Below are 27,598 nucleotides of genomic sequence, written 5' to 3'. Positions count from 1 at the left end.
GATCAAGACCATCCCCATGGAAAAGAAATGCCAAAAAGCAAAATGGCTGTCTGGGGAGGCCTTACAAATAGCTGTGAAAAGAAGAGAAGCAAAAAGCAAAGGAGAAAAGGAAAGATATAAACATCTGAATGCAGAGTTCCAAACAATATCAAGGAGAGATAAGAAAGCCTTCCTAAGCAATCAGTGCAAAGAAATAGAGGAAACCAACAGAATGGGAAGGACTAGAGATATCTTCAAGAAAATTGAAGAGATACCAAGGGAACATTTCATGTGAAGATGGGCTCGATAAAGGACAGAAATGGTATGGACCTAACAGAAGCAAAAGCTATTAAGAAGAGGTGGCAAGAATACACAGAAGAACTGTACAAAAAAGATCTTCACGACCCAGATAATCATGATGGTGTGATCACTCACCTAGAGCCAGACATCCTGGAATGTGAAGTCAATTGGGCCTCAGGAAGCATCACTACGAACAAAGCTAGTGGAGGTGATGGAATTCCAGTTGAGCTATTTCAAATCCTGAAAGATGATGCTGTGAAAGTGCTGCACTCAATATGCCAACAAAGTTGGAAAACTCAGCAGTGGCCACAGGACTGGAAAAGGTCAGTTTTCATTCCAATCCCAAAGAAAGGCAATGCCAAAGAATGCTCAAACTGCCACACAGTTGCACTCATCTCACACACTAGTAAAGTAATGCTCAAAGTTCTCCAAGCCACGTTTCAGCAATACGTGAACCGTGAACTTCCAGATGTTCAAGCTGGATTTAGAAAAGGCAAAGGAACCAGAGATCATATTGCCAACATCTGCTGGATCATGGAAAAAGCAAGAGAATTCCAGAAAAAACATCTATTTCTGCTTTATTGACTATGCCAAAGCTGTGTGGATCACAATAAACTGTGGAAAATTCTGAAAGAGATGGGAATACCAGACCACCTGACCTGCCTCTTGAGAAACCTATATGCAGGTCAGGAAGCAACAGTTAGAACTGGACATGGAACAACAGACTGGTTCCAAATAAGAAAAGGAGCACATCAGGGGTGTATATTGTCACCCTGCTTATTTAACTTATATGCAAAGTACATCATGAGAAACGCTGGGCTGCAAGAAGCACAAGCTGGAATCAAGATTGCCAGGAAAAATATCAATAACCTCAGATATGCAGATGACACCACCCTTATGGCAGAAAGTGAAGAGGAACTAAAAAGCCTCTTGATGAATATGAAAGAGGAGAGTGATAAGGTTGGCTTAAAGCTCACCATTCAGAAAATAAAGATCATGGCATCTGGTCCCATCTACTTCATGGGAAATAGATGGGGAAACAGTGGAAGCAGTGTCCGACTTTATTTTTGGGCTCCAAAATCACTACAGATGGTAATTGCAGTCATGAAATTAAAAGACACTTACTCCTTGGAAGGAAAGTTATGACCAACCTAAATAGCATGTTAAAAAGTAGAGACATTACTTTGACAACAAAAGTCCGTCTAGTCATAGTCAAGGCTATGGTTTTTCCAGTACTCATGTATGGGTGTGAAAGTTGGACTGTGAAGAAAGCTGAGTGCCGAAGAATTGATGCTTTTGAACTGTGGTGTTGGTGAAGACTCTTTAGAGTCCCTTGGACTGCAAGGAGATCCAACCAGTCCATCCTAAAGGAGATCAGTCCTGGGTGTTCTTTGGAAGGACTGATGCTAAAGCTGAAACTCCAATACTTTGACCACCTCATGCAAAGAGTTGACTCATTGGAAAATACTCTGATGCTGGGAGGGATTGGGGGCAGGAGAAGGGGACGACAGAGGATGAGATGGCTGGATGGCATCACCAACTCGATGGACATGAGTCTGAGTGAACTCCGGGAGTTGTTGACGGACAAGGAGGCCTGGTGTGCTGTGATTCATGGGGTTACAAAGAGTCAGACACGACTGAGCAACTGAACTGAACTGAACTGAGGTAGACTTACGGTGCAGCTGACCCCTGGAGTGTGTGGAGCTATCACTTGAAGATATCCCTTGGACCAGCCCACTGCTTGGCACAAGGGAGGGGCTGAGTTCCTGTTTGCTGATTGAACGTGTTAGAACCATCATCCCCTTCAATGCTAGGTGGCCTTGTGCCTCTGGATGTCCAGCAGGTGGCGCTGCATAGCCAAGAGTCTGTATCACTTCCCTTTAGTGAAGCTATTAGATTCCATACAGGTCCTGAGAATGTCAAAAGCAGTCTACTAAAAATAGAGGCTAATAAAGGAGATACATTTAGAAATCAGTGGCTAAAATATATACATATCCATTTACGTGTGTGTATATATATATGATATATACATATATATATGATATTTATAAATAAAAGCATTTAAATAGTTTGTCATAATTCTTTTTCAGCAACCAAAAACCCACTGGTAAAAAGTTTAAGCATGCTCCACATTAACCAGCCAATCGAAAGCAAATTGTGATTTCAAGTTAACTGAAAAATCAGTTTAATAATTATTTAGTTGACTCTGGGGAGTCTTCACACCTCCTCTTGAGTGTGGTATCTGCTTTGGATCTGAAGGCCTTTGTAGAGTACATTGTACTTTGTTCACGCCTGTGTGGGGACACCATGAGCTCCTCTTCTTGAGGACAGAGATCACATGTTGCTCATCTTCATGTACAACATCTTGTCCCATCAATGTGAGTGTATTAAAAGTCCAAACCTGTAACTCTGGTCCAATGTTGTTTTAAGAGGTGGCAAGCCATGTAACACTGAAAGAGGAGTATTCTTGTCCTAATTAGTGGGTCATAGGATGACATGGAGGGAGACTAAGGAAAGGGACTGGAAGATGTCCCTACTCTTCTTGATATAGTACTCGAGCAGTGTGGTTGTCTGTGTTTATTGCTCCACTGACTGCTCGAGTTGGACTTGCAGACTCATTCATGTTTGGTTCACTATTATCCACTCCTCCTTTAGTTCTCTGGTATGCTAGGGTGGGAAAGGGGACTAGGTGAGGGAAAGATTTTACTAAATACCATTTAAACCCCAAATCACTTACTATGAGGTTGTTTTTTTTTTCTAATATAAATTTATTTATTTTAATTGGAGGTTAATTACTTTACAATGTTGTATTGGTTTTGTCATACATCAGCATGAATCCACCACAGGTATACACGTGTTCCCCATCCTGAACCCCCCTCCCTCCTCCCTCCTCGTACCATCCCTCTGGGTTGTCCCAGTGCACCAGACCCAAGCATCCAGTATCATGCATCAAACCTGGACTGGTGATTCATTTCATATATGATATTATACATATATGATATTATACATTCATTTCATGTATTATTCATTTCATTATATATAATATCATATATGATATTTCAGTGCCATTCTCCCAAATCATCCCACCCTCTCCCTCTCCCACAGAGTCCAAAAGACTGTTCTATACATCTGTGTCTCTTTTGCTGTCTCACATACAGGGTTATCGTTACCATCTTTCTAAATTCCATATATATGTGTTAGTATACTGTATTGGTGTTTTTCTTTCTGGCTTACTTCACTCTGTATAATAGGCTCCAGTTTCATCCACCTCATCAGAACTGATTCACATGTATTCTTTTTAATGGCTGAGTAATACTCTACTGTGTATATGTACCACAGCTTTCTTATCCATTCATCTGCTAATGGGCATCTAAGTTGCTTCCATGTCCTGGCTATTGTAAACAGTGCTGTGATGAACATTGGGGTACACGTGTCTCTTTCAATTCTGGTTTCCTCGGTGTGTCTGCCCAGCAGTGGGATTGCTGGGTCATAAGGCAGTTCTATTTGCAGTTTTTTCAGGAATCTCCACACTGTTCTCCATAGTGGCTGGGGTTCCCTTTTCTCCACATCGTCTCCAGTATTTATTGCTTGTAGACTTTTGGATCACAGCCATTCTGACTGGCGTGAAATGGTACCTCATTGTGGTTTTGATTTGCATTTCTCTGATAATGAGTAATGTTGAGCATCTTTTCATGTGTTTGTTAGCCATCTGTATGTCTTCTTTGGAGAAATGTCTATTTAGTTCTTTGGCCCATTTTTTGATTGGGTTGTTTATTTTTCTGGAATTGAGCTGCAGGAGTTGCTTGTATATTTTTGAGATTAGTTGTTTGTCAGTTGCTTCATTTGCTATTATTTTCTCCCATTCTGAAGGCTGTCTTTTCACCTTGCTTATAGTTTCCTTTGTTGTGCAGAAGCTTTTAATTTTAATTAGGTCCCATTTGTTTATTTTTGCTTTTATTTCCAATGTTCTGGGAGGTGAGTCATAGAGGATCCTGCTGTGATTTATGTCGGAGAGTGTTTTGCCCGTGTTCTCTAGGAGTTTTATAGTTTCTGGTCTTACGTTTAGATCTTTAATCCATTTTGAGTTTATTTTTGTGTATGGTGTTAGAAAGTGTTCTAGTTTCATTCTATTACATTGGTTGACCAGTTTTCCCAGCACCACTTGTTAAAGAGATTGTCGTTTCTCCATTGTATATTCTTGCCTCGTTTGTCGAAGATAAGGTATCCATAGGTGTGTGGATTTATCTCTGGGCTTTCTATTTTGTTCCATTGATCTATATTTCTGTCTTTGTGCCAGTACCATACTGTCTTGATGACTGTGGCTTTGTAGTAGAGCCTGAAGTCAGGCAGGATGATTCCTCCAGTTCCATTCTTCTTTCTCAAGATTGCTTTGGCTATTCGAGGTTTTTTGTATTTCCATACAAATTGTGAAATTATTTGTTCTAGCTCTGTGAAAGATATCATTGGTAGCTTGATAGGGACTGCATTGAATCTATAGATTGCTTTGGGTAGTATACTCATTTTCACTATATTGATTCTTCCAATCCATGAACATGGTATATTTCTCCATCTATTAATGTCCTCTTTGATTTCTTTCACCAGTGTTTTATAGTTTTCTATATATAGGTCTTTAGTTTCTTTAGGTAGATATATTCCTAAGTATTTTATTCTTTTCGTTGCAATGGTGAATGGAATTGTTTCCTTAATTTCTCTTTCTATTTTCTTATTATTAGTGTATAGGAATGCAGGGGATTTCTGTGTGTTGATTTTATATCCTGCAACTTTACTATATTCATTGATTAGCTCTAGTAATTTTCTGGTGGAGTCTTTAGGGTTTTCTATGTAGAGGATCATGTCATCTGCAAACAGTGAGAGTTTTACTTCTTCTTTTCCAATTTGGATTCCTTTTATTTCTTTTTCTGCTCTGATTGCTGTGGCCAAAACTTCCAGAACTATGTTGAATAGTACTGGTGAAAGTGGGCACCCTTGTCTTGTTCCTGACTTTAGGGGAAATGCTTTCAATTTTTCACCATTGAGGATAATGTTTGCTGTGGGTTTGTCATATATAGCTTTTATTATGTAGAGGTATGTTCCTTCTATTCCTGCTTTCTGGAGAGTTTTTATCATAAATGGATGTTGAATTTTGTCAAAGGCTTTCTCTGCATCTATTGAAATAATCATATGGCTTTTATTTTTCAATTTGTTAATGTAGTGTATTACACTGAATGATTTGTGGGTATTGAAGAATCCTTGCATCCCTGGGATAAAGCCCACTTGGTCATGGTGTATGATCTTTTTAATGTGTTGTTGGATTCTGATTGCTAGAATTTTGTTAAGGATTTTTGCATCTATGTTCATCAATGATATTGGTCTGTAGTTTTCCTTTTTTGTGGCATCTTTGTCAGGTTTTGGTATTAGAGTGATGGTGGCCTCATAGAATGAGTTTGGAAGTTTACCTTTCTCTGCAATTTTCTGGAAGAGTTTGAGGAGGATAGGTGTTGGCTCTTCTCTAAATTTTTGGTAGAATTCAGCTGTGAAGCCATCTGGACCTGGGCTTTTGTTTGCTGGAAGATTTCTGATTACAGTTTCAATTTCTGTGCTTGTGATGGGTCTGTTAAGATTTTCTATCTCTTCCTGGTTCAGTTTTGGAAAGTTGTACTTTTCTAAGAATTTGTCCATTTCTTCCACGTTGTCCATTTTATTGGCATACAACTGCTGATAGTAGTCTCTTATGATCCTTTGTATTTCTGTGTTGTCTGTTGTGATCTCTCCATTTTCATTTCTAATTTTATTGATTTGATTTTTCTCCCTTTGTTTCTTGATGAGTCTGGCTAACGGTTTGTCAATTTTATTTATCCTTTCAAAGAACCAGCTTTTGGCTTTGTTGATTTTTGCTATGGTCTCTTTTGTTTCTTTTGCATTTATTTCTGCCCTAATTTTTAAGATTTATTTCCTTCTACTAACCCTGGGATTCTTCATTTCTTCCTTTTCTAGTTGCTTTAGGTGTAGAGTTAGGTTATTTATTTGACTTTTTTCTTGTTTCTTGAGGTATGCCTGTATTGCTATGAACCTTCCCCTTAGCACTGCTTTTACAGTGTCCCACAGGTTTTGGGTTGTTGTGTTTTCATTTTCATTCGTTTCTATGCATATTTTGATTTCTTTTTTGATTTCTTCTGTGACTTGTTGGTTTTTCAGCAGTATGTTGTCAGCCTCCATATGTTGGAATTTTTAATAGTTTTTCTCCTGTAATTGAGATCTAATCTTACTGCATTGTGGTCAGAAAAGATGCTTGGAATGATTTCAATTTTTTTGAATTTACAAGGCTAGATTTATGGCCAAGGATGTGATCTATCGTGGAGAAGGTTCCGTGTGCGCTTGAGAAAAAGGTGAAATTCATTGTTTTGGGGTGAAATGCCTATAGATATCAATTAGGTCTAACTGGTCTATTGTATCGTTTAAAGTTTGTGTTTCCTTGTTAATTTTCTGTTTAGTTGATCTGTCCATAGGTGTGAGTTGGGTATTAAAGTCTCCCACTATTATTGTGTTATTGTTAATTTCCCCTTTCATACTTGTTAGCATTTGTCTTAGATATTGCAGTACTCCTATGTTGGGTGCATATATATTTATAATTGTTATATCTTCTTCTTGGATTGATCCTTTTATCATTATGTAGTATCCTTCTTCGTCTCTTTTCACAGCCGTTGTTTTAAAGTCTGTTTTATCTGATATGAATATTGCTATTCTTGCTTTCTTTTTTGGTCTCTATTTGCATGAGATATCTTTTTCCAGCCCTTCACTTTCAGTCTGTATGTGTCCTCTGTTTTGAGGTGGGTCTCTTGTAGACAACATATATAGGGGTCTTGTTTTTGTATCCATTCAGCCAGTCTTTGTCTTTTGGTTGGGGCATTCAACCCATTTACGTTTAAGGTAATTATTGATAAGTATGATCCCATTGCCATTTACTTTATTGTTTTGGGTTCGAGTTTATACACCCTTTTTGTGTTTCCTATCTAGAGAATATCCTTTAGCATTTGTTGGAGAACTGGTTTGGTGGGGCTGAATTCTCTCAGCTTTTGCTTGTCTGTAAAGCTTCTGATTTCTCCTTCATATTTGAATGAGATCCTTGCTGGGTACAGTAATCTGGGCTGTAGGTTATATTCTTTCATCACTTTAAGTATGTCTTGCCATTCCCTCCTGGCCTGAAGAGTTTCTATTGAAAGATCAGCTATTATCCTTATGGGAATCCCCTTGTGTGTTATTTGTTGTTTTTCCCTTGCTGCTTTTAATATTTGTTCTTTGTGTTTGATCTTTGTTAATTTGATTAATATGTGTCTTGGGGTGTTTCTCCTTGGGTTTATCCTGTTTGGGACTCTCTGGGTTTCTTGGACTTGGGTGATTATTTCCTTCTCCATTTTAGGAAACTATTATCTCAAGTATTTTCTCATGGTCTTTTCTTTTTGTCTTCTCCTATGATTTGAATGTTGGGGCGTTTAACACTGTCCTGGAGGTCTCTAAGATTGTCTTCATTTCTTTTAATTCGTTTTTCTTTTTTCCTCTCTGATTCATTTATGTCTACCATTCTATCTTCTACTTTATAAATCCTATCTTCTGCCTCTGTTATTCTACTATTTGTTGCCTCAAGAGTGTTTTTATCTCATTTATTGCATTATTTATTATATATTTACTCTTTTCCCTGGTGGCTCAGAGGGTAAAGTGTCTTGCTTACAATGCAGGAGACTTGAGTTCAATCCCTGGATTGGGAAGATCCTCTGGAGAAGGAAATGGCAACCCACTCCAGTACTCTTGCCTAGAAAATCCCATTGACAGAGGAGCCTGGCAGGCTACAGTCCACTGGGTTGCAAAGAATCAGACTGAACGACTTCACTTTCACTTTACTTTCAGATCCTTGTTAAACCTTTCCTGCATCGTGTCAATCCTTGTCTCCAGGCTATTTATATGTGATTCCATTTTGATTTCAAGATTTTGGATCATTTTCACTATCATTATTCGAAATTCTTTATCAGGTAGATTCCCTATCTGTTCCTCTTTTGTTTGGTTTGGTGGGCATTTATCCTGTTCCTTTACCTGCTGGGTATTCCTCTGTCTCTTCATCTTGTTTATATTGCTGAGTTTGGGATGGCCTTTCTGTATTCTGGCAGCTTGTGGAGTTCTCTTTATTGTGGAGTTTCCTCACTGTAGGTGGGGTTGTATGGGTGGCTTGTCAAGGTTTCTTGGTTAGGGAAGCTTGTGTCAGTGTTCTGGTGGGTGGAGCTGGATTTCTTCTCTCTTTAGTGCAATGAAGTGTCCAGTAATGAATTATGAGATGTCAGTGGCTTTGGAGTAACTTTGGGCAGCCTGTATATTGGAACTCAGGGCTGTGTTCCTGTGTTGCTGGAGAATTTGTGTGGTATATCTTGCTCTGGAACTTGTTGGCCCTTGGGTGATGCTTGGTTTCAGTGTATGGAGGTGTTTGATGAGCTCCTGTTAATTAATGCTCCCTGGAGTCAGAAGTTCTCTGGTGTTCTCAGGGTTTGGACTTAAGCTTCCTTCTTCTGGTTTTCAGTCTTATTTTTACAGTAGTCTCAAGACTTCTCCATCTATACAGCACCATTGATAAAACATCTAGGTTAAAGATGAAAAGTTTCTCCACAGTGAGGGACATCCAGAGAGGTTGACAGAGTTACATGGAGAAGAGAAGAAGGAGGAGGGAGTTAGAGGTGACCCAAATGAGATGAGGTGGAATCAGTAGAGGAGAGAGCAAGCTAGCCAGTAATCATTTCCTTATGTGCACTCCACAACTGGACCACTCAGAGATGTTCATGGGGTTATACAGAGAAGAGAAGAGGGAGGAAGGAGACAGAGATGGCCAGGAGGATAAAAGGGGGAATCAAAGGGAGAGAGACAGATCCAGCCAGTAATCAGTTCCCTAAGTGTTCTCCACCATCTGGAACACACAGAGATTCACAGAGTTGGGTAGAGAAGAGAGGGGGTAGGGAGGAGACAGAGGCGACCTGGTAGAGAAAAAGGAGAGTCCAAAGGAGGAAAGAGCCGTCAAGCCAGTAATCTTGCTCCCAAGTAAAAATGGGTACTGAAGATTGGGTTCTTAAAGGTACAAAATTGATAACAAATATCAAAAAGCAAAGATTAAAAATCTAGAGTAGACTTTGGAACTTCAAAAATACAATATTAAAGAAAAGAAGAAAAAAAAGAGGAAAAAAGTCACAAAAATTATTAAAAATATATATATATGAAGTTTGCTTTAAAAAAAAATAGGGTTTTTTTTTTTTTCCTAAGTAACAGGTTATAAACGTGAAAATTAAAGTAGTAAACTTAAAAATTAAAAATATTAAAAAAAAAGAATAATCATAAAAATAGTAAAAATATATCTAGGACTTTCTCTGGTGGTGTTATGGGTATTGTGGGGTCAGTTCATTTTCAAATAGTTCCTTGGTCCAGCTTATATTTCTCGAGATCTATAGGCCCCTTCCTATGTAGTCGGTACTAATGACAGGGTTTTAATCTGTTTCACCTGTCCCTTCCAAGGCGGTTCCCTCTGTTTTAGCTTCTTCTGTTTGCTGGTCTCTTCAGTGTCTGATTTCCGCCCTGACACAAAGGGGGCGGTGGTGGACACTTTTTTTAGGCTCACTTGTTCAGTTGCACTGCGGGGAGGGAGGGACGCTGCAAACAAATAACACTGGCCTGTGCTCGCAGTGTCTCAGCCACACTGGGCCTGCCCCCCACTCACCTCGCGTGTGCCCTCCCTGCCCACACTGCTCAGGCTCTAGGTTGCTCCACCTGGAACCGTCCGAGGCCAGCCCTGGGCTGCATGCACCTCCCTGGTCTAAGCCGCTCAGGTTCAGGCACTCGGGTAGTCCTCAGAGGCGCAGACTCGGTTGGGCCTGTGTTTTGCGCCCTTCCCAGGTCGGAGCAGCTCAGGTGATGAGGTGTTTGGCGAGCGCGGTCGCTGCGACTTATCGCCTCCCCCGTCCCTGCTGCTCGGTTTTCTGGGTGTACAGCTGGCGCACCTTCTCGGCGGGTGTTGACTGTCCAGAACCCCACGAAGTCTTAGTTAGCAAAGAAGCCTGCTTGCAGTTTGGTAGATAATGTCTCTCTGGGGCTGCGATTGCCTCATTCCGGCTCTGGCTGCCTGTCACCGGAGGGGGATGGTCTGCAGCCGGCTAGTTCTGTTCAGTCCTTTGTTCTGTGCATGGGCCTGGCGGTGTCTTATGGCTTTTTGCGTGGTAGCTATCCCACAGTCTGGTTTGCCAGCCCAAGTTAGTTCACTCAGATTGCCCTCAGGGCATTCAGGCCAGATCCTTATTCTAAGCAATGAAGCCCTTGCCTCCCTGCCCAGCCCCAACTTGCTAGTGGAAAATGCAGGCGTCTGCGCTGCTTCTCCGCTGAGGGAGTTACCGTTGGGCTCGTAATCTGTGGGTTTTAATTATTTATTTATTTTTCCTCCCTGTTATGTTGCCTCTGTGCTTCCCAGGCTCGCCACAGACTCGGCAGTGAGAGTGTTTCCTGGTGTTTGGAAACTTCTCTCTTTTTAAGATTCCCTTCCTGGGACGGAGCTCTGTCCCTACCTCTTTTGTCTCTTTTTTTGTCTTTTATATTTTTTCCTACCTCCTTTCGAAGACTAAGGGCTGGTTTTCTGGGTGCCTGATGTCCTCTGCTGGCATTCAAAAGTTGTTTTGTGGGATTTACCCACCGTTTAAATGTTGTTTTGATGAATTTGTGGGGGAGAAAGCGGTCTCCCTATCCTATTTCTCTGCCATCTTCTACTATGAGGTTTTAAAATGCATTTTATGTTGTCCCAAAGATTGTTACAGGATCAATTAAGTATTCATCATGTCCTGAGTGTTGAGAACTGTGGTCAAAAGATGTATAAAACCTCTGTGATCAAAAGAAACATAAAAAGAAGTATTTCCTCCTTCTTGAAGTATATAGGCATGGTTAGGTATTATAGTGTATTGTACCTGTAGTCATTAGAGTTCAGCACAAGACAGCACTCATTAAAGTGTTGAGGTTTTGAATAGATTTGTTGTAGCAGTTTGGTTAGGGAGGAAGAGTCACCATTACTAGACTCTGAAGTATCAACCATTGTATTGGATAAATTTTAGTAACTTTTTTTTAAGTACCCAAAACTCCCATGAAATAACTCATTATCTCCATCTTATAGAAGAGGAAACTGAGGCTTAGAAAGTTTAAGCTACTTGTACAGGTTACAAGCAACTTGTACAGGTCACAGACCTGATATGTACAGATCAAATTCAAATCCTAATAATCTCCTGTGACCTACTCAGACTATGATCTCCCCACCTTTCTACAAGACCATTCAGAATGGGCTGGTAAGATTGGCAAGTCTGCGTGGCAGAGCTGTGGCTTGAGTTTAGAGTGTGCCATACAAGATCTGGTGGGTGGGTGGGAGGCAGATGTGTCTGTGTTAGTCAGCATCCCAGAAGGAAAGAGATGGGAGATGCAAGTGGTAATTAAAGAAAGTTTAATAGAGGGGCTGTTTACAGAGGTGTGGCAAGGTTACAAGAGTCAGCAAGGGGACATGAGGTGCTGGGAAGGATTCCCACTTGCAGGCCTGAAGGGACAGGAGATGGAGTGGCATGGCGTGAGGCCAGTGTGACTGGAGAAGAGATGCCCCCAGCAGCTGTGGCCACAGTTAGAGGGTCCTGCCAAACTGCATCCAGGTAGTGAGGGAGAGAGCAGAGGGGGAAACCCGACTCCTGGGCCCCCAGATCCCCTGTCCTGCCTCCTGTTGACTGAATGCAGGGGAACCCAGTGGCACAGTCTGTAGGGGTCAGCTGTGAGGCACAGAGAAGAATGGAGAATTGATCTGAGAATAAAGTGAGAATGGCCTGCCCATCCTATTGTGGAGAGAGTGAGCAGCAGCCCATAGCAGGAGGATGAGAAGCTCCAGGTAACCTCTGCTGGGGGCATCAGACTCACTGGTGTGGAGAGTGTTTTGGGAGGTGGTGGAAGTGAAGTTGAAGGGCATATTGGAAGTCCCAAGCATCAAGATCAGAGACGCCTGATCTTAATCTGATATTCAGTAGTAAGCCAATTCTGTTTCACGTAAGCCAATGTTAATTTATTTTTTTTAAAAGCCAGAGAACTGGGGAGGAACCCTGGAATAATGATGAAGGGAAGGAAGGCAGGATGGCTATCTGCGTGTTCACTGGGATGGTGTGAGCGAGTGTGCTGGGTCCTTTGCACAGTTCATTTGGCTTGTTCTGTCTTCCAGTGACCTATGGGATGATGAGCTCCAGTGTGTACTACTACACCCGGATCATGTCACAACTCTTCCTGGACACCCCCGTGTCCAAAATGGAGAAAACTAACTTTAAAACTCTTTCTTCAATGGAAGACTTCTGGAAGGTATTTGCAAATGACCTCTTTATCATTGAAAATTGTTCATTTGACTTCATAAATTCAATTCAGTGGTGTCTACAGATCCTGCTATGCACTTAACACTGGGTGAGATGCTATAAGTTATGGTGAGTTGTTAGCACTTCTGTTGAGAACCTTGCATGTACCTTGTCTCATACCTTACCTTGTTTAACCCCCATTGTAACCTAATAAGGTAAGCACAAAAATCATGTCCCAGATTGTAAATGAAGAAACTAACATGCAGAGTGCTTACATGTGGCTAAGAAGTAAGAAGAATGGACTTCTCTCTAGTGTGACAGAGACTTCCTCACCCTAGGTTGTCATTCATTCAGTCATTCATGATGCAGTAAATATCTGTTGCGTATCTCCTAGGATATAAGGCCCATGAGGGCAGAATTTATTGTTTTGTCTTCTTTTACTTCTGTTCTTGTCTCTTTTGTTGATGGTGGCATGTACTCCAGAACAGGGATTCATATGCCTAGGACAAGGCAGACACATTCTTTCAAAGATCTCTAATGTAAAATTCAACCCAGCCCCTCCTCAAATTGTCACAAATTCCAACATTAACATTAGAGGATAAGCAATAAGTGATATCATAGGAAAAATATTAAACTGATCTCGAAGGTATATACAGAATCTAAGAATATGGAAAGGGAATTTGGAGAGAAAATGCTTGTTTCCTCCTGGGGAAATACTTTCTAACATTCTTCTTAAACTCTGGCGTCACAGCTGTTGATTTTAGAGATAGAGAAAATAGATCACAAGAACCAGAGTACACTAAATAATGCTTAAAAATTCTTGGAATCAAAAACCACATATGTAAGTCTTCCCCATTTCAAGAAAGCAAAGCATTCCCTCTCGGTTGACCATCTGATAAAGATAAGACACTGAGAAACAACTCAGTGTGACAAATGTGAGTTTGTCATCCCTAGAGACCAACTAAGATGTCTCACATATACACAGTTCTGTGATGATGAATGCCAAACTCTAAAAACAGAGAGGAGGAAGAAGGGGTGGGGGGCTAGAGAGTTCACAATATGACAGAAAACTCCAGACAATTTAAAGGTCCACCAGATAGCAGACTGGTAATCAAGGCGATAGTCTTTTATCTCTGCAGTGAAAATGAACCATGATTACTATGTGGGATGCTGTTTTAATAAGGGAAAGTGAAATTGAGCATGGTTATAGATTCATGCAAATGGCACCACCACCCCCTGCCTTTAGAACTAGGGTAAAAATCCAAGTTACTATTTATGAAGTGCCCACTCTGTGCCAGGTATAGCAACCACACAAAAGACAGATATTATAGGGACTTTTCTGGTAGTCCAGTGGTTGAGACTCCACACTTCCACTGCAGAGTGCGCAAGTCCGATCCCTGGTTGAGGAACTAAGATCCCACATGCCACATGATGTGGCCAAAAAATAAAGTAAAAAGATAGATATTACAGATGTTCAAGTCCTTGCAGCTAGCAATTAAATGGTGGAGCACGATTGGAGCAAGATCCAGTTCCTCTGACAGCAAAACCCACCCTTGTCACTCTGCCCTGTTCACAGAGTTGTCAAACTATGGGTAACACAAGCATTCCAGGAAGAAACAAGGCAGCCTCTGAGCTTGGAGCTTTTCAAAAATGTTGCCTTTGCTTTCAGTTCACAGAAGGCGCCTTGTTGGATGGGCTCTACTGGAAGACGCAGCCCAGCAACAGAACAGAAGCTGACAACCGAAGCTTCATCTACTATGAGAACCTCCTGTTAGGGGTACCACGTATACGGCAGCTCAGAGTCAGAAATGGATCCTGTTCCATCCCCCTGGACTTGAGAGATGAAATTAAAGAGTGCTATGATGTCTACTCCGTCAGCAGTGAAGACCGGGCTCCATTCGGTCCTAGAAATGGAACTGCGTAAGTGTCTGTGGCTTGTGGACCTGGGCCCTGGCTTCTCACGGACATTCATTCCATCATTTTCTGACCCTTCACCAAGGAGAATATGCCCTTAAGGCTTATATTTAAGGCTGTGGCCAAACTTTGGCTTCTCAAGTTTTCTCTACTTTTTACATGCATCAGCTTCCACATATATATTTTTCAAAAGGCTTAATTATTGACCACATCCCCACAGGCAGAAGGCTACCTGGGCCTTCAGAGGTTTCTTTGGAGATGCCTGGATCCTATGTTTATAGATCCAGGGCCATGGTTCACTAGGTTGTTACTAGGAAGTTCTTTTGATACAGAAATTCTTTTTTATTAGCTGTTAGAAATAAATTTGTGTTCAGAGTACAATTAATTAAAGTGTATAATAAGTTTTTGAGGCAGTTTTTCTCTCTGGTTTAAAACCTGTTCTCAAATGTGTGTTTATGATTTTGAGTACATATCTACATTGTGTGTATTTGCAGGGATTTTTTAGTGTTCTTTGATAACCATACTTAAAACATCTTGTGTATTGAGGGAGGGCAGTCGTTATTTCTAGAATTATTATAAAAAGTAAGAAGAGCTCTCAGGCTGTCCCAAAGTGGATCTCTTGGGTCATGGGCCCTGGGTAAGTCACTACGGTTATAATTTTCTTCTAAGCTTTATTAAACTCTTTCAGTTTATCTAGATCCCTTTGTTGGGAACTAAGATACCAGACTCCATATTAGCTGACACACTTGAGGGCAAACACCTCTTCAATAACCAGGTTCTTTGTCTGTCATCCAGTGCACACCCTCTTTAATGCCCCGGCCTGTAAGAAACAAACTTATTACACATCAGATATAGAGTAAAGGGACTGAATCCTCAAAACACAATTTTTCCAGGTTGTGAAAAATGATTTTGTTCTCTAATGCTCCATTTTCTAGTTACCGCCAAGTATAAGAAAGAAAGAAAGTGAAGTCGCTCAGTCGTGTCCGACTCTTTGCGACCCCATGGACTGCAGCCTACCAGGCTCCTCCGTCCATGGGATTCTCCAGGCAAGAATATTGGAATGGGTTGCCTTTTCCTTCTCCAAAGCACATGTTTAAACTGCGGCTTCTTATCTCATATTTGTATTTATTTATTTTTTCTTATCTCATATTTTATTTCATGTCTTGATAAGAGAGATGTATGTAGCCTCTACTCCATGCCAGATGCTATTTAAAAAGTAAATTCATGCATTATCTCCTCTACTTTTCACAGAACAACTCTGAAATAGGTGTCCATTTCACTTTATAGATGAAAAGATGGAGGCTTACTTACCCAAAGCGTTTCTGTTAGTAAATGGAACCATGCTAGGATTTAACCAGCTTGACTCCAAAGCCCATGTTTCTTCTGTGATACCACATTGCTTCTTCCATATTAATTATGTTACTCTGGTGCCTGCTTGTTGCCCTAAGCTTCCTGTCAGAATTCAAGCTTCTTAATGGTAGGGACTCTGTTTTGTTCAAACAGTATATTTCCAAAGCTTTGAACAGTACCTAGAACATCCAAAATGTTCAGTAAATACCTGTTGGATACACAATGAATTAGTGATTTTTCATGCAGGGGGGCTATGCAGGGGTCCTTCCTGCATGTATTTCTAGACCATCCCTGGTCCTGCCAGAATCTGAGTTATTCCCATTTCACCTTCCCTTCATCACCATACTTCTTGAAAGAAGAGTCTTCACTGCTTCTTCCTTTGCATTACCATTGATTCACACCTTAATGCTTAAGCCTTTGCCTTTAACCTCTCTCTTGGAAGCTACTAGTGGGTTTGTTCTGTTTGCTGATCCACTGATCCATTACCAGCCTAATCCTCATCAACCCCCCTGCAGGATACGGTCTGGTTGGTTGCTTGTTCTTTTGACTTTGGCGAGTGATAGTGAAATTGAGCTTCTCTTAATTCTACAACCCCCTTCCTCTCTCTTAGTTCCAGGTTCTATATTCAGATCTCTATCTTTTCTTTCTTTATACTCTCTCCTTTGGTATTCAGATGGCTCCCATTCTCATCTCTGTTTGATGATTCATTGTTTCTTCAACAAATATACTGAGTGTTAACATGTGCCAGGCGTGTTCCTAGTGAATTCTCCCTTTTTTAGAAATGCCCTTGGTGCTGGCTGGAGTGAAGAAGCAATGTTCTATCACTGCTAACATTCGAGTGATAGAAGATGAGTCTGCATGCTACATGTAGCTCCCAACATTGAAAATGCCCCAAATTGAACTCATCACTTTCTTGTTGGATCTGAACTCCCTCCTGTACATAGCACCACCATCTTTGAATTGCCCGAAAAAGACTCAAGTCATTTTTCAGAGGTCTCCTCTCACTTGCCCCAACTTCCAAATCAGTGCCAGGCTCTGTTGACAGTCGTTGCTGTGGCCCTGTGTCAGTTCTTCCTTTTCCTTTCCACCTCACTGCTCTAGTTCAGGCCTCGTCGCCTCTTGGTTCTTGTAGGGACAGCTGGCTCAGCTGTGTTGGGGTCTGCGGGACCACCCCCAGGTTCACCAAGTTGCTCAGAGCTCCCTGGATTCAGCATATATTCACAGCTAAGGTTTATTGCAATGAAAGGATATATGCAAAAGCAGAGAGAGGGACAGGCACATGGGGCAGAGTCTGGAGGAAACCAGGTGCAGTTTGCAAAGGTCCTCTCCCAGCAGAGTTGCGCGGGACATGCTTCCTTCCTCCAGTAACGCACTGTGACAACTCATAGGAAATGTTGCTCATCAGAGACTTGGTGCCTGCCCTATTTTACTGGGTGCTGGTCACATAGGCAGGCTCTGCCTGGCACATCCTCAAATCCCAGACTCCCAGAAGCAAAGCAGGCATGCAGCATAAGCCACCTTGTTTTCACAGAAGCCTAGGTACCTCAAGCCACTGTTTCTGGTCAGAGAAAGAGTTTCAGAAGTGTAGGGAGCTATTTACCACCTAAATTTCATATACCGACTGAGGACCAACCTTGCAAGCAGGGCTTTTTAAGAAACGGTGGTCTAAGACCCACTATGTTGACTCTTTTCTGCCCACAAATTCTCTGTTCCTCCCCACTTCAGGCTTGTCTGCAGCCACCAGAGTAACCCTGTTCTATGCCTCCCAGAAACCTTCTCTTCAGTGACCCTGTGAGGCCTGCCCCTCACTACCTGACCACAGTGTATCTTTCAGCCCTCTCTTCTTCATCATCTGGGAGCCAAACCAAACTACTGGCAGACACCTTGTACTTCCTTGACTCTGCCAGGCTCAGGCTTAAAAATACCATCCCCATCTCCCTGTGTAAGTCTGAATCCTGCTTGCCTTCCACAACCTATGTTCAGCATATTTTCTTCCCAAATCCTTCTCTGATTCACATTTCTCTTCATCTCTGAAACTTCAAAGAAGACTAGCTTCCCTCAGATTGGTCCAAGAAATCTCTCTATGCTTCTTCTTCGGTTCTTATTATCTGCTACCTTGTATTTTCATGGTTTAATTACACCTTATAAATTTGGGAGAGAAAGGATCTTGGTTCATCTTTCTATCCTCGTTAATGCCAAATCATCATGTGCTTCCCAAGAGCCTCTGTAAATGTCTGTGGATTAAATTCCCAATGCTCTGTGGAGTCTCAACTTAGTTTGGTTGCTGCCAGTGGCACTTGATGAATTTGTATCCGTTTGGGCTGGAATTTTTGGGAGGCCTCAAGTCATCTAGTCCCAAAGTTACCCTGGGAAGGGAACCATATCAGCTGAGAACTAATAGAATAGACCTCTGAATACAGACAGTTCTGGGGTAGGTTTCTGACTTTACTGTAAAAAGATTTGAGACAGAACTGACCTCACTAAGCCTCAGGGCCCTTGTTCCTAGCAGGGGGATAATAGCTATTTGAGAATTATGTAAGAAAATGCAAAGCTCCGTGGAAAGCACATAACCCAGCTTGATGAGACTTGCATTTATTTTTATCAATACCTATTCTGTCTTACCAGGAACCAGTTGTCTCTGTAATTGCTCCAAGTGTTCCATTGATTTTACCTGTTTGTTTTGTTTTTTAATTAGTTGGATCTACACAAGTGAAAAAGACTTGAATGGGAGTAGCCACTGGGGAATGATTGCAACTTATAGTGGAGCTGGTTATTACCTGGATTTGTCAAGAACGAGAGAGGAAACAGCCGCTCAGGTTGCTAACCTCAAGAAAAATGTCTGGCTGGACCGAGGAACCAGGGCAATTTTTATTGACTTTTCAGTGTACAACGCCAACGTTAACCTGTTCTGCGTGATCAGGTGTGTATGAAGGGCACTCATTCCTTCCACTTCTGTGTATTTGTAAATACATCCTAGTCTGGATTTTAAGCCAGAAAACCATTACCTGCAGTTGTCTGCATGAGAGTGTCAAGGATCAAAAATGATAACAAGGAGGGATGAAAACCAAAAACTTATTGGGATGGGGCCATTTAGGGGAAAGGAGTTAGGTTCCCTGAATATTGCAAGTTAGGAAGAACCTTAAGTCAGATCCAAGTTCATCCCAAAGCTAGAACTTTCTCAGATAAAGCACTGTGTTTTGCTGGCATTTATCCTTTCCCATTATGAAGATACTCTGTTACCAAGGAGCCCTGGCATCAAATCTTGTCTCACTTTCCTGAGCTTCCCAGTCTCATACGATGCCCCTGCTACCAGAACATAAGCACAGTAGTCAGGGGCTATGCTTGGGTTGAGCAGGGTACCTAGGTATCTGCTCACACTTAAAAAGATTTACCAAAGGTACATAAAGTTCCTTCTGCCGATTCTGTGACGTCACCATCATGACCACTCTGCTGATAGTGAGGAAACTAACAAAAGATCTCACTGGCTTGTTTGGGCCTCTCATTCATCCATTCATTCAACAAACCTTTATTAGACACTTAGTATATGCCAGGCACTGTTCAAGTCTTCTGGCATGCATCAGTGAACAGAATAAATTTCCCTGTCCTTGTAGAGCTTGTATTCAATCAGGAGGAGATAATAAATGATAAACAATAAACAAAAGAAACAAATAGCATGTTAGAGAGTAGTGTGCTGTAAAAAAGCAGAACTCTGGAGATTCAGCAGCCACCCACTTTAATCCTCCTTGTGAACACTGTGGCAACATCCAAACACTGCCAACATGAATTACTTGCACATACATTTGTGTTGTCTGTGTTGTGTGCTCAATCGCTCAGTCATGTCCAACTCTTGCGACCCCATCAGGCTCCTCTGTCCTTGGAATTTTCCAGGCAAGAATACTGGAGCAGGTTGCCATTTCCTACTTCAGGGGATCTTCCCAACCCAGAGATCGACCTCCATCTCTTGAGTCTCCTGCCTTGGGAGGCAGATTCTTTACCACTGTGCCATCTGGGAAGCCCTGCACATATGTTTACCCACCAAATAATAAGGATAAATTGTTGTAGTAGCTTTATTTTTGAGACTGAACTCAAACTCTACATTATATAGCCAAGTAGATTTTCCCAGTCTTTATATCTAACTTTATTCACATTAAATTCCATTGTGATTTACATTAAATCAAGTAATAGATATTACTAGAAACGAATGAAAATTTGCCACAGTTATTATTGAACATCTGATTCTGGTGAGAACAGAAAGAGGATAAACACAAGCAAGCAACTCTGATTGACATTTAAGGAAGTAACAGATATATAGAAGGTATAAATGAATATGTCTCACTTCCTCACCATAGTTCACGAGTGAATATTGTCAAGGCAGTTGCTTCATTCTTCTGCATTGTTGCCTCAGTATCTGGAGGGGTTGACCATGCAGAACCAGAACGGGCAGAGAGAGATGACTCAGCACACAGAGGCCGCTTCCTGCCCTTGCGAGTTTATACTGAGACTATCACAAGGCTCTTCATTTCAGTATTGCTCTCTGGTTTGTGGTTCTCACTCCTACTCTCTAGCACATCAAATAGGAAGGAAACAGAATACTGATACTATGAAGGAAGGAAAATGTTTCACGCTTTGACCAATTCTAATTTGCTGTAGACCCTGCGTCTACTTGAGTGTTGCTCACGCTTGAGCCTTAGATACTCAGGTTCTAGAGGTCCTGTCCTGTCTATCCTGTAATGGGAGAGATAGTTATGCCTAATAGTTGACTGGAGGTCTTTTTAAAAATCTTAAAAGTTAAGGGTCTAGAGAGTCTATTTCTAGTGTGAAGGGAAATTATACCATTAAGTGAATCATTTAACCTTCTCACTGTGACACCTGCAAAGGTGAATTTGGCAAGAAGCATCTTCATTTCAATTATGATAAAGCACTAAAGACCAGTGCCTTCAGTGTGAATGTAAAAACATATGTTACTGTTTCAGACAATCAGACATTTACTAAGCACCAATTCACTATAAGGTTCTAGGAAGTTCCAATAGCAGAAAGGCTTTCCTAAGCAAATATTCAATGTTGATTCACCAAATGCATGAATAAGAAACTCGTTCCGTATCTTTATCTGTATACAAAACAGACATCCTACTTCTCAGCTGGGCCATAGGTGTTTTGAAAGATGACACAAACTTCTTATGTTCTTCATTGCCTAATTGAGTGATTTAATGGAAGTCTGAGAAAGGCTTGTTTGATTAATTTCTGTATTTGAAAAACAATTATACAGCATTCTGAGTAGTATGACTACAAGAAAAGTAAATGGGAGGCTGAGGAGAAATAATCTCTTTGGTCTGGGAGGATTTGGGAAGACAAGATTTGTTCTTCTTGTGACACAGAATTCTACAAGGAGGGGGTTACTGGCTGTGATAAGAACATTTTGTCACTTGTTTGGAGTGACTTGTGGTGGTCATCCCAAACTAGGATGACTAGGGCTTCCCAGGTGATGCTAGTGATAAAGATCCCACCTGCCTGTGCAGGAGATATAAGAGTTGCAGGTTTGATCCCTGGGTTGGGAAGATCCCTTGCAGTAGGAAATGGCAACCCACACCAGTATTCTTGCCTGGAAAATCCCATGGACAGAGGAGCCTGGCGGGCTACAGTCCACGGGGTTGCAAAGAGACACAATTGAGCACACATGCACAACTGGGGTGACTTGTGGTTGTAGTTTTATTACCTCCTAGTACAGGGACAGAGTAGATGATGTTCTTCCCTGACTGCATCCATGTGGTGTTATTGATGTTATTGTTTTAATTGTTCTTATTACAATGCAGGTTACTGATCGAATTCCCAGCAACAGGAGGTGTGATCCCATCTTGGCAATTTCAGCCTGTAAAGCTGATCCGCTATGTTACAACTTTTGATTTCTTCCTGGCAGCCTGTGAGATTATCTTTTGTTTCTTTATCCTTTACTATGTGGTGGAAGAGATATTGGAAATTCGCATTCACAAGCTACACTATTTCAGGAGTTTCTGGAATTGTCTGGATGTTGTGATCATCGTGGTAGGTTGGAGAACAACACCAAATCTCCTTTCTGTTATAGAAGCGTGTTAGTCTCTGCTGTCCTCACTGTTGTGGGTCTTTATCTTCCTGAAGGAGAATCTAAAGTTCTCCTCTGTGATAACAGCTTCAGTGTTCCTAATTGTCTCATTTTGCATGAGTAACCATTCTGCATATGAAGTGGAGAGGCATTTACAATAGGCTGTTGTTTGGCCACACTAATAAGAAGAATAGCTTAGTAATTCATATTTGGCTTTGGCATGCCATACGAGATGTGGGAGAGATTACAATGTTTTGTTTATTCTGTTTTGGTAGTGGTGTAATAGGTACATTTGCAAAGTCCTACACATCATAGAATTTTAAATATTTGGATAAAAATAAATACAAACAGAATTCTAACACTTTCTTATCACTTGTGTAGGAGTTTTAATATTTTCTTTCTTGTTGATATCATGAAAGTTAAGGCTAGTTTTTTGGCTCAGCAGCCACAGAATTTTGCAAGTATTTTCTTGGAAACTTGCTTCCCTATGCTGTTGTTATTTTTTTTAACTCTTAGTACTGACAAGACCACAGTTCAGACAGTGTGCTTTTATAAGTACAGGAAACAGTTACTAGAACCCTACTTCTCCTTTGAAACCTTTTCTGACCCTGTAGAAATAGGGCATGCTTTCTGTGAAGGTTATATCAAAAAAAGAAAATTCTTCGGTAGAAAGAGATGAGAATCTCAAAACTCAGAGTCACATAATGACCCAAACTCTCATAAATTCTCTTTCTTCTCTTTTCTCTCTCATTCTCTATTTTGAAGGAAGAGTCTCAAGGAAATTCAGTGTCTATGATATGACATTGATGGGCTTCCCTGATGACTCAGCTAATAAAGAATGTGCCTACATTGCAGGAGACCTAGGTTCGATCCCTGGGTTGGGAAGATCCCCTGGAGAAGGGAACGGCTACCCACTCCAGTATTCTGGCCTGGAGAATTCCATGGACTGTATAGTCCATGGGGTCGCAAAGAGTCAGACACGACTAAGTGACTTTCACTTCACTTTATTTCCGTATTTTTATAAACATTTGCCCTGGGCAGAGCTAAAACAAAGGGTACCTAGTGAGAGTTGGTAAAAGTTATTTTTAGATTCAGTCAGTCAGCCATTTTCTTTCAGCTAAGTCTATACAGAAAACACTTATCAGTATATTCCAAAAAGCTCAAAGGAAATATTCCTACCACCAGTGCAAAAAATACTAGGTTAAGACTGGGACTCCTTTACAGAGAAGAAAAGGAAGGTGGTGAGGTGTTCTTTTTCATCTGTGGTTGGCAGTCAGTCAGGTCTTGACTCTGATAATCACCAAGACAGCCATCCCAGCAAGGGCTGATGAAGTGGTCTGTGACCATGAGAAAGAAAGAGAATGAACAGCAAAGGTCACGGCACTTGCCACAGCCCAGCTGCCATGGATTCACGATCTACATGCGGGCCAGACATTTCTGGTTGACCCTTAGCACTTTCCACACATACACGTTCACCCAGTGGTGATGGATGCAAGTAGGGCCCAGTATTACCCTCAAACCTGGTTTTATAGCCCAGAACCAAAGCGGATATGAAGAGTTGTACGGTCATGAGTTAAAAGGACAGAAACAAGCAAGGGGGACCTCTGGGCTACGTCTTCCCACTGCAAGCCTTCTCAAACCCTCTGTGCCCATCATTCCACCATCTAAGACCAAGCTCCTTCTTTTTTCTCACGAGCACTCCTTTTAATACATCTCGATTCACCCTTCACCTGTGTTGTGTGATGTCAGCTTCTTCGAAGGTTTTGGTACTATTTGTCTTTGTGTGTTTATTTGCTCTTGAACCAGAGTAGAAGTTTCTCAAAGACGAGGTTTGTACTTCTTACTTCCATTTGTTCCTCTTGATCCCTACCACAGTGCTGTATGTGCAGATATCTATGTATTTGTTGAATAAAGGAAAGGATAGATGGCTAGAGAGTGAGGAAATAGCCCCATAAATGAAAACAGAGAGTGAGATGAGGCCTGAGAAAGCAGGTGGCAGAAAAAACAGAAGGCATCCCTGTGTGATTTGTTTTGTGATAAAGTGACATCTCAGGTGTGTGCACACACACGTGCTCTCACTGAATTCTGTTTCTAACTAGGGAAGTGCAAGCAGTGTATTGTTTCACTTTTTATGGCAGTACTTAACACTTTCTCTCTGGGTGTGTGAGTGACTTTTATGAATGCCATTGGGTGAATAGAGTGGTGAGCCCTAGAACTAATACACTGGTGAAGGAAAATAAACGAGTCATTTTAAGGTAAGCTATAGATTTCTAGAACACTGTAATAAAATCTTTATTTAATCTTTTGTTTTCCAGCTGTCAGTGGTCGCTATAGGAATTAACATATACAGAACATCAAATGTGGAAGTTCTGCTACAGTTTCTAGAAGATCAAAATACTTTTCCCAACTTTGAGAATCTGGCATACTGGCAAACACAGTTCAACAACATAGCTGCTGTCATAGTGTTTTTTGTGTGGATTAAGGTAATTTATAAATTTCACATTCAGATTTTTAATATTTTTTCTTCTTTTTGGTAGTGTGAGTCACAGAAAGTGTTGAAGGACCTGAATTTGCTTCTGTGGTGAAATTGAAGTAGCCAAAGCTGCTCCGTGTATTATGACTGAAACAAATGAGCAGGACTCTCATGATCTTTTATCTCACTGTTGAATGGGGCTCCTGATTGCTTGCACTCTTGCAAGAACTATCTTTGTAGGTTTTGTTTAATAGGTGCATTAAGAGCCCCTTTCAGTGTGTCTGCTTGCCTAGGGCCCCTGGCTATACAGAGACAGAGACGGGTTCGAATTTTACCTGATGTGGGGTGACCAGGTGAAGGAAAAGGAACTAAGAAGGGGGAAGGGTGGGGAGATGGAAGGGAGAGAGACTGCATTGGAAATGTTCTCTGGAAACATTGCCTCCTTTCCAGGTGGAGGTCTTAGGGAAGCTTTACCTAGAATTGAGATTGGACAGACACCTTCTCTGAGTAGTGCCTTCAGGACTCATTTCCTTCTTCTCCTAAAGCATCACGTGCATTTCCTTGTGTGTGAAAGCGTGAGTCATGTCATATACAATAAGCCTCAATTCTGGAGATGCAGGAAATTTTCGTTCTTAGACAGCTGTCAGACTGTCACCAGTCAAGTTTTGTGATTGTGCCATCCAGATAGTAACTGCTATTAGTCACAAGTGACTAGATTTTAATTTAGATTTTAAAGTTGTATTGAAGAACACCCTTATAGAAGGGACTTTCCAACAGTTACTAATTTTTCAGAATGATATTCATAGCTGGAAGGCCTGAGATTTATCAGGGGGTTTAGACCTTGTCCTGAGTCTCTCATTCCATTTTTTCATTTACATATTTGTTCAAGAGAAACCATCACTAACATACCAAGCCATTATCACAAACTGTAATAATAATCACAATTTCATAGAAATAGTGCTGGGAGCTATATTAAGTAATGTTTCAACAACCATCAAAAACATCTTGTTATGGCCAGAAACAGTGTATAAGAGGTCTTTAAGTAAAATGCTAGATATTTGCTTTCAGTATGTGCCTCAGGCTGAGTGTTTAATTTAGTGTTTCACCTGTGAATATTTTACTCCCAAGACCATGGGAACCATTAAGTTCTTTAAGGCAGGGATCAGAACTCTACTTCTGATGGATCTCTTCACGTCCTTCCACCAGGGCTCCTAGCTAGAGCTGTGTGGGATTCATGCCCTCTGGGTTGGAGCTGCCCAATTTGGGCAGCATCCTCAATGCCTTGTCTACAGAAATGCACAACGTGGCTGTGCAGTCAGAGCCTGGTACAGATCCTTACTCTGTACCCTGGCCAATGCCTGGCACACAGTTGATGCCCAGTAAATAACAGTTGATAATATTCAGTAAGTATTTTCTGGAGTTTTTTTAACTAGTGCTTTTTTTAGCTTAACTCTTTTTGTTTTTGTTGGACTATAGTTAATTTACAGTGTGTTAGTTTCAAGTGTGTAGCAAAATGATTCAGTTTTATATATGTATATTCAGATTCTTTTCTATTATTCCTAGAGAAGGGAACAGCTACCCACTCCAGTATTCTGGCCTGGAGAATTCCATGGACAGAGGAGCCTTGCAGGCTGCAGTCCATGAGGTTGCAAAGAGTCAGACACAACTGAGCAACTTCCACTTTTCCATTATAGGTCATTGCAAAATATTGAGTATCGCTCTCTGTGCCTTACCTAGCTAGTTTTCATTTGTGGGTTTTTTCTCTTTTAGTCTTTCCAGGGGAGAAATATCAGTGATCATTTTAATTATAATTAAACTTGTTTTCTCTGTGTTTTATCCAACATGTGAAATATAAGTGACATGAGGGCAGGGGCTTTGCTCTGTTCACTGGTGTGTTCCCAGCTCCAAGAACAATGTCTGGTATATGGTATTCCCTCAACAAATACTTCGTGAATGGGATAATATAAGTTGCTGGATTTGGAAAAAAAAAGCAAACATATTTTTTGTCTCTCTCTTTTTTTGCTGTAAAATATACGTGGAAAGTTTACCGTTTAAACTACTTGTAAGTGTATAATACAGTGGTATTAAGTATCTTCACAGTGTTGTGAACCATCACCACCCTGCATTTCCAGAACTTTTTCATCATCCGCACCGCAACCTTTTTATCCGTTCAACACTAACTTCCCATTTCCCTGTATCCACTCAACACTAACTATTTCTCGCTTTCTGCTGCTCCTGGGAACCTCTATTCTCCTTTTTTGTCTCTATGAATTTCCCTACTCTAGGCACCTCATATCAGTAGAATCATGTTTTTGTGTCTGGCTTATTTCACTTAGCACAGTGTTTTCAAAGTTCACTCATGTTGTAGCATGCATCAAAATTTCATTCCTTTTTAGGGCCGAATAAATATCCATTGTGTATACATACCACATTCATCTGTGGTATATTTTGTGGTGCTGGGTCATGTGGTATATTACCCATTCATCTGTGTATATTTTCCCTCTCTTGTGCAGCTCTTCAAATTTATCAGCTTTAACAGGACCATGAGTCAGCTCTCTACAACCATGTCTCGATGTGCCAAAGACCTCTTTGGCTTTGCAATGATGTTCTTCATTATTTTCTTAGCATATGCTCAGTTGGCATACCTTGTCTTTGGCACTCAAGTTGATGACTTCAGTACTTTCCAAGAGTGTATGTAAGTATATATGAAATTAAGACAAATTTAATCAGAGAAAACACTGCCTTCTCAAGGGTAAAGAAACCGTCATGGGGGCTGGGTAACTACCAAATATTTAAAAGTAGTGGTTTAAAATGAGAATTCATTCTCTTTCCAAAAACATTAACCCACCAGTGCAATTGTGACAATAATTTCTGAAATGCTAATGTTTAAAATAGAGCCTAAAAGTACCATAGTAAAATATAGAATAATAGTTATCATAAACCAGCTCTGTCCCAAAGAATGAGGTCTACTCAGCACCAAATGCAGATGGTAGCATTTAAGACACAATTTGTCTTGCATACAGGGTCGTCATTGCCATCTTCCTAAATTCCATATATATGTGTTAGTATACTGTATTGGTGTTTTTCTTTCTGGCTTACTTCACTCTGTATAATTGGCTCCAGTTTCAC

The 27,598-nt window shown here is 41.0% G+C and overlaps 1 protein-coding gene across 2 annotated transcripts in view; it reads left to right on the top strand.

Moving 5' to 3' along the window:
- The window catches only part of PKD2 (polycystin 2, transient receptor potential cation channel), a 66,957-nt gene that overhangs the window by 23,917 nt on the left and 15,442 nt on the right, over positions 1–27,598 (top strand). For both annotated transcript variants that reach the window (XM_018049318.1, XM_005681449.3), the window contains exons 3-8: positions 12,533–12,666; positions 14,326–14,576; positions 18,616–18,840; positions 21,731–21,959; positions 24,312–24,479; positions 26,983–27,164. In XM_018049318.1, the coding sequence (XP_017904807.1) occupies positions 12,533–12,666; positions 14,326–14,576; positions 18,616–18,840; positions 21,731–21,959; positions 24,312–24,479; positions 26,983–27,164 (1,189 nt within the window). The remainder of the gene's footprint in view (positions 1–12,532; positions 12,667–14,325; positions 14,577–18,615; positions 18,841–21,730; positions 21,960–24,311; positions 24,480–26,982; positions 27,165–27,598) is intronic.

Source organism: Capra hircus, chromosome 6 (genome assembly GCF_001704415.2).
Source record: "Capra hircus breed San Clemente chromosome 6, ASM170441v1, whole genome shotgun sequence".
In the NCBI taxonomy this organism is placed as follows: domain Eukaryota; kingdom Metazoa; phylum Chordata; class Mammalia; order Artiodactyla; family Bovidae; genus Capra; species Capra hircus.
The sequence above is the reverse complement of the archived record's forward strand: the minus strand, read 5'-3'. Positions and strand labels throughout refer to the sequence as shown.